The sequence below is a fragment of the Cebus imitator genome, unplaced genomic scaffold, assembly GCF_001604975.1.
Source record: "Cebus imitator isolate Cc_AM_T3 unplaced genomic scaffold, Cebus_imitator-1.0 Scaffold478, whole genome shotgun sequence".
Taxonomy (NCBI): domain Eukaryota; kingdom Metazoa; phylum Chordata; class Mammalia; order Primates; family Cebidae; genus Cebus; species Cebus imitator.
In genome coordinates, this window is record NW_016107793.1 from 874,529 (window position 1) to 882,359 (window position 7,831).

Consider the following 7,831-nt stretch of genomic DNA (forward strand, 5'->3'; position numbering starts at 1 on the left):
AAAAAAAAAAAAAAAAGAAGAAGAAGAAACAAAAAACAACTAACAGAAATAAACATCTTCCAAAATGGTAAATTTTAATCCAACTATATCAGTAATTGTGTTATATGTAAATGGCCTAAAAACACCAATGAAAAGTCACACTGGATTTTAAAAAAAGCATGATCCAACTAAAAACAAAAAAAAAAAGGCCAGGTGCAGTGGCTCGTGCCTGTAATCCGAGAACTTTGGGAGGCCAAGGCAGGAGGATCACTTGAGGCCAGGAGTTCGAGACCAGCCTAGCCAATATGACAAAACCCTGTCTCTACTAAAAATACAAAAATTAGCCAGGCGTGTTGGTGCACACTTATAAATCCAGCTACTCAGGAGCCTGAGGCACAAGAATCACTTGGACCGGGAGACAGAGGCTGCAGTGAGCCAAGATTACACCACTGCACTCCACACTCTAGCTTGGGTGATGGAGTGAGACTCTGTCTCAAAAAAACAAAAAAAAGTAAAGCCCTGACTATAAAGAGCCACAATGACCAAGTAGACAATTATCAACAGTCTACCATTAGTGACAAAAACTTAACCATTAAGATTATTGCATTTCAAATAGATTGCATTCAAAAAGATTACTGCATTTCAAATCTATAATTCTCAAGACTGACAATAACTTGAGTACATTAATTAGATCTAACCACAGAGACACATGTATCTAGACATAATGCAATGATTTAATAACAAAGAGTTGTTTATGGTTAATTATACAAGTCTGAGAATTTTATCTTAAAGTCACTACAATTTAAGTTAACATTGAAGAAAGCCTTGTTTATCTTGACTAAATTATTATAATAATTTCAACTAGTAAAACTGAAAAGTTAACTGAAATAACATTTCATTTCACATTAAAATGCAAAAGTATAGGCCAGGCACAGTGGCTCACGCCTGTAATCCCAGCACTTTGGGAGGCTGAAGTGGGAGGATCATCAGAGGTCAGGAGTTCAAGACCAGCCTGGCCATGATGGTGAAACTCCATCTCTACTAAAAATACAAAAATTAGACAGGCATGGTAGCATACACCTGTAATCCCAGCTACTCAGAAGGCTGAGGCAGGAGAATCGCTTGAACCCAGGAGGCAGAGGTTGCAGTGAGCCGATATCGTGCCACTGCACTCCAGCCTGGGCAACAGAGTGAGACTCTGTCTCAAAAAAAATGCAAATGTATGATAAGAATTATTACCTTCAAAATTGAGTAATGAAGACAGAAGAGAATGCAAAACCTCAAACAAAGAATTCTAATGGCAAAAATAGTAATAGGTATCATTATTTGAGCCTCTATTAAATGACTTTCTAAGTAACTGTTATTATCTGCATTTTATTGATAAGGAAACAGAGGTAAGCTAAAAGCAGTGACTTGCCTAAGATCCACATAGTAAGGGGTTAAAGCAGTGACTTGCCTAAGATCCACATAGTAAGGGGTTAAAGCAAGAATTCAAACCCAAGTGTGCCTAACTCTGAAAGCCACATCTTTTATTTCAACACTCTGCCTCTAATAAGTCAACTGTATAAGCTATGGGTAACTGTATAGGCAATTCCTGGAAAAAAAAAATTATTTTTTTGGGGGGACAGAGCCTTACTCTGTCTTCCAGGCTGGAGTGCAGTGGCACGATCTCAGCTCACTGCAACCTTCTCCTCCCAGAGAATAAAGCAATTCTCATGCCTCAGCCTCCTGAGTAGCTGGGACTACAGGCGTGCACCACCACACCCAGCTATTTTGTATTTTGTATTTTTAGTAGAGACAATGTTTCACCATGTTGGCCAGGTTGGTCTCGAACTCCTGACCTCAAGCGATCCACCCACTTCAGCCTCCCAAAGTGCTGGGATTACAGGCGTGAGTCATCTCGCCTGCTGACTCCTAAAAATTTTAATGACATCCAGTATAAACAGAAAACACATACAGTCTCATTCAAAGAACTCTTCTTTTCCTAATGAAGAAACTAGTATCAGTTCTGTGACTGTTATAATTCCCAAACCATTGTAAACAAAAATGAAAACATACGTGCAATTTTTCTTTTGGCCAAACACTTTGTTCTATTTGACTGTTTTGTCTTCACTTTCTGCAATTCATTCTCCTCCTTTGGTTCCTGTTGCAAAACAAGAAATATGATCAGTGTGGCTGCCATTAAAAGTAGTAATTTCTCTCTCTTCTACCTCCTTTATGGCTAATAGAGGCCTCTGAGGAATCGGTGACTGTTATAAATATGCACATAAAGCATTAGAAGATCATTTTCAATATAAAAAGGAAAACATAAGATCTAGAACCAATAAAAACCATAAAAACAAAAATGTGTCATATATTGGCATTAATATCTGTGATATAAACAGTCACACAAAAACTAGTCTATCTCTAAAATACCAGTAAGCATCACCTAAGATCAGAGTAGCTTGACTGAAGATTTTAAAAATAATAATGTTTAAACTCAGTGTGTATTCATTTATTTTAAATCATTCTTTGGACACTGGTTAGTGAAGGAAAAGAAAAAGATAATAAATGAAAAATCCTATAGAAACAAAAGAGAACCAAATACACCAACCCTACATCCAAAATTAAAATTTAATAAGAAACACAAAATAATCAAGAAAACAAAAAATTTTTAAATAGAGAGAGAAATAAAAGGCCAGGCACCGGTGGCTCATGCCTGTAATCCCAGCACTTTCGGAGGCTGAAATGGGAGAATTGCTTGAGGCCAGTTCAAAACCAGCCTGGGCAATGTAGAGAGACCCTGTCCTTACCAAAAACAATAATTTTTTTTAATAAAAAATATTCTTTTTAATTAAAAAAAATTTTTTTTAATTAGCCAGGCATGGTCCTAGCTACTCAGGAGGCTGAAGCAGGATCACTTGAGCCCAGGACTTCGAGGCTGCAGTAAGCTATGATCACACCACTGTACTCCAGCCTGGGAAACAAAGCAACATCCCATCTCTAAAAATAAATAAATAAAATTAAAATTAAAATAAGCAGAGGATTTGAACAGAATTTCTCTGAAGAACATGATATAGAAATGTCCAAGAAGTACGTGAAAATACGCCCAACATCATTAGTCAGCAGGGAAATACAAGTCAAAACCACAATAAGATATCACTTCACACCCACTAGCAGAATTAAAATAATTTTTGTTTCAAATCAGAAAATAAGCACTGGCACAGATTAGAAAAAATAGAAACCTAGTACACTGTTGGTGGGAATATAAAACAGTGCCGCCACTGTGAAAAAAAATGAGGTACTGATACACACTACAAAATGAATGCACCTTGAAAATATATAATTGAAAAAAAGCCAGGCAAAGGCCACATATACTATACGATTACATTTATAAGACATGCCCAGAATGGGCACATCCATACAGAAAGTAGATTAGTGGTTGTCAAGGGCTAGAGGTTTGGGGGAAAATGGAGAGTAACTGCTAATGTAAATGGGTTTCTTCTGAGGGTAATGAAAATGTTCTAGACCTCTGCTACTGGGCCATGGAGACTGTAGCACAGTACACTGTGGTGTGATGCTCGCAGGGGCAGTGGCCATGGATGTTGTGCTGAACAAGCTGGTGTCTATGAATGACCTACCTGCTAAAGTCTGAAAAGAAATTTCAGTCTGAGAAGGCAGCAGGCTCGGTGTCCAAGAGCACAAAGTCTGAGTACACCTGGTGCTAACCAACTATAATGATGACATCTGTAAAGGCATCGAGCTGCTTGAGGAGCTGCTGCCCAAAGGGAACAAAGAAGAGCAGCAGGATTATGTCTTCTACCTGACTGTGGGGAACTGCCAACTCAATAAATACAAAAAGGCCCTAAAGTATATTCAAGAGCTGCTGCAGACAGAGCCCCAGAACAACCAGGCCAAGGAACTAGAGCAGTTTCACTGGCAAGGTCATGAAGAAAGATGAACTAGTGGGCATGGCCATCATTGGAGGCATGGCCCTGAGCGTGGCAGGACTGGCTGGATTCATCAGACTCGCTGTCTCCAAACCCAAATTGTGAAAGAGATACAGGAGCCCATGAAGGATATTCCAAGGGGGGCCTATCCATCCTTCCTGTTCCTTCCCTATTCTCCCCCATACCCTCGTCACTGTCCTCTGTGGCCTTCAACTTCCACTCTCCTAAGACCTGTCCTTCAGCCCCAAATCACGTACTCTGGGATGAGTGTAAATAAAACTGGGCTGTGGCTTGGGGATGGGGGATGGAAAATGTTCTAAAATTAACTGTGGGTCGGGCACAGTGGCTCACTCCTGTAATCCCAGCACTCTGGGGGGCCAGGCAGGTGGATCACCTGAGGTCAGGAGTTCAAGACCAGCCTGGCTTGAACTATGGTGAAGCCCCAACTCTACTAAAAATACAAAAATTACCCAGGCGTGGTGGCACATGCCTGTAATCCCAGCTACTCGGGAGGTTGAAGCATGAGAATCACTTGAACCCAGGAGGCAGAGGTTGCAGTAAGCCAAGATAGTGTCATTGTACCATAACCTGGGCAACAGAGCAAGACTGTGTCTCTCAAAAAAAAAAAAAAAGAGAGAGAGAGAGAAATTAAAACAAATCCACAACTATGGTTAAAGACTTCAATAACCTCCTCAACGTATTTGCAGAATAGACAGAAAATCAATAAATATAAAGTAGATTTGGGCCGGGTGCAGTGGCTCATGCCTGTAATTCCAGCACTTTGGGAGGCTGAGGTGGGCAGATCACAAGATCAGGAGATCAAGACCATCCTGGCCAACATGGTGAAACTCTGTCTCTACTAAAAATACAAAAAACTTAGCTGGGCGTGGTGGCAAATGCCTGTAGTTCCAGCTACTCAGGAGGCAGAGGTGGGAGAATCACTTGAACCCAGCAAGGGGAGATTGTAGTAAGCTGAGATTGAGCCACTGCACTACAGTGCAAGACTCAGTCTCAAAAAAATATATATATATATAGATAGATAGATAGATAGATACAACACTATCATCAAACTTCATCAGATTGACATTTACAGAAATCACTATCCAAAATGTACATTCTTCTCAAGTACACATAGAATATTCTGGGCCATAAAACAAGCTTCACTCAATTTAAAAAAGATTCAAAATACATAAAGATTAGAAATCAGTAATAACTGATGGGCGCAATGGCTCATGCCTGTAATCCTAGCATTTTGGGAGCCCGAGGTGGGCAGATCACCTGAGGTCAGGAGCTCGAGACCAGCCTGGCTAACATGGTAAAACCCTGTTTCTACTAAAAATACAATAAATTAGCCGGGCATGGTGGCTTATGCCTGTAATCCCAGCTACTTAGGGGGCTGAGGCAAGAGAATCACTTAAACCCAGGAGGTGGAGGTTGTAGTGAGCCGAGATCGCACCATTGCCCTCCAGCTTGGATAAGAGTGAAACTCCGTCTCAAAAAAAAAAAAAAAAAAGAAAGAAAGAAATCCGGAATAATTGAATTAAAATGAAAACAATATATAAGAATTTGTCCAGCCTGGGCAACATGGCACAACCCTGTCTCTAAAAATACAAAAATCAGCCAGGCATAGTGGCACATACCTGTCTGTAATCCCAACTACTCAAGAGGCTAAAGCACAACAATCACTTGAAATTGGGAGGCAAAGTTTACAGTGGGCCAAGATTGTTCCACTGCACTCCAGCCTGGGCAACAGAATGAGACTATCTCAAAAAAAAAATTTTTTTTAATTTAATTTAAAAAAGAAAATGCTAAAGGAGTTTCTGCAAGCTAAAAGAAAACCAGAAGTTGGGTCTGTATAAAGATCAATAAAATTGATAAACCTCTAGCCATACTGACAACAGAAAAGAGTAATACCAGCAATGAAACAAAATAATAATAACAGACTCTCAGATAATAAGGAAATACTACAAAAACTCTATGTACATAAATTTTTTTTTTAAGGCAGAGTCTCGCTCTGTTGCCCAGGCTGCAGTGCAGTGGCGCAATCTCAACTCACTATAACCTCCGCCTCCTGGGTTCAAGGGATTCTACTGCCCCAGCCTTCTGAATAGCTGGGATTACAGGCATGTATCACCACACCTGGCTAATTTTTGTATATTTGGTAGAGACGGAGTTTCATGTGTTGGCCAGGATGGTCTGTAACTCCTGACCTCAGGCAATTCACCAGCCTGGGCCTCCCAAAGTGCTAGGATTACAGGTATGAGCCACCACAACCAGCCTCTATGTACATAAATTTAAGACCTGAGAAATGAGAAAATTTCTTGAAAGATAAACTATTTGCATTACTTACAGAGAAATAGATAATCAAAATAGTCCCTGTATCTGTTAAAGACATTTCATTTGTGCTTTAAAACCTCCAAAATCATGAGTTACACACTCCAGAATTTAACTGTAATGCTATCTCTAACATACTAACAAGAACTTTGTAGGAAAAGTCATCATTTAAAAAAATCACACCTACTTTCTAGTCTCAGTAGATACCAAATACACAAACACTGTTATAGAACACACGGTGACAATATCTTCTAAAAACAAGTCAATTAGCTGGGTGTGGTAGTACATGCCTGTCATTTCTAGCTACTAGGGAGGCTGAGGCAAGAGGACTGTTGGAGCCCAGGAATTTGAGGCTGCAGTGAGCTATAATTGCACCACTGTACTCCAGCCTGGGTAACAGAGTGAGAGCCCCATCAATCAATCAATCAAACAAATCAAGACATAGTCTAACACAAAAGACTTCTGTACGCTATTAGAGTACAAAAAAGTCTTAGAATAGTTTGAATGATGAAACAGTAAAACTTCTAAATTATTTCTATGGTTACAGAGACGAAGAGATAGAACAATTAGAGCTGAGGTTGTTCAACAATTCTAGAACAATTTGTTTAACCATTTGAAGCAAGTTTAAAAAAAAAAAAAAATCTTGGCCAGGGATAATGGTTCATGCTTGTAATCCCAGAACTTTGGGAGGATCACTTGAAGCCAGGAATTCAAGACCAGCCTGGGCAACATAGTGAGACCCTGTTGAAAGAAAAAAGAGAGAAAAAGAGGGAGGAAGGGGAGGAAGGGAAGTGACAGAGGGGAGGTAAGGGAGGAGGGGAGGGGAGGGGAGGGGAAGTGAGGAGAGGGGAGGGGAGGAGGGGAGAAAGGGAAGAGGAGAGTAAGGGGAAGGAGAGGAAAAAGGGAGGGAGGGAGAGATGAGGAGGGGAGGTAGTGAGAGGGCAGGGAGAGAAAGGGGAGGAGGGGAAGAGGGGAGGGAAAGAGGGCGGGCAGGTGGGCAGGCAGGCTGTGCCTAAGCAAAAGACTGAGGGAAAATATGCTTCAGGTATATAGGTGATTTTAATTTTAAGAGCAAATAGCGATATCTAAGCTATCTTTCATAAAGGGGTGGGCAGATAATGAAAGCAAAACAAATATTGGGAGGTTCAGGAAACCATTCTCTAGAAAATAGAGAGAAAATGGCAGAAAAGAATCTTTCTATTTCTAGCCAGAAAAGTAATCGCTTTTACTCCACCAAAATACTTCAAAGTGACAACTGAGAATCCTGAAAAGGAAAAAATGAAGATTGAAAAAGACAAGAATAAATAAATCCAATTAACAAGCTGGTCCCACAGACTGTTTTGGTACTGACTGAACTCAACTGGTTGCTGACTCTTGCAGGCATTTTCTTTCAGGAAACGAGACAACTGTCCCAACTATTTTGTTGATACAGCATACTTTTGATAATGTAGTGGCTACAAGCTTTTTTTTTTTTTTTTTTTTTTTTTTTTTCTGAGTTTCACTCATGTTACCCAGGCTGGAGTGCAATGGCGCGATCTCAGCTCACCGCAACCTCCGCCTCCTGGGTTCAGGCAATTCTCCTGCCTCAG

At 40.3% G+C, this 7,831-nt stretch overlaps 1 protein-coding gene and 1 pseudogene across 5 annotated transcripts in view; one reads left to right on the forward strand and one right to left on the reverse strand.

The window, feature by feature from the left end:
- UIMC1 (ubiquitin interaction motif containing 1) overlaps nucleotides 1-7,831 on the reverse strand; it is a 164,607-nt gene that overhangs the window by 97,042 nt on the left and 59,734 nt on the right. For 4 of the 5 annotated variants that reach the window (XM_017512826.1, XM_017512830.2, XM_017512825.2 and 1 more), the window contains exon 3: nucleotides 2,038-2,122. The exons of the other annotated variant lie outside the window; for it this stretch is intronic. In XM_017512826.1, coding sequence (XP_017368315.1) covers nucleotides 2,038-2,122 — 85 coding nt within the window. The remainder of the gene's footprint in view (nucleotides 1-2,037; nucleotides 2,123-7,831) is intronic. 5 annotated transcript variants of the gene reach the window in all.
- Nucleotides 3,437-4,072, forward strand: LOC108292148 (annotated as a pseudogene).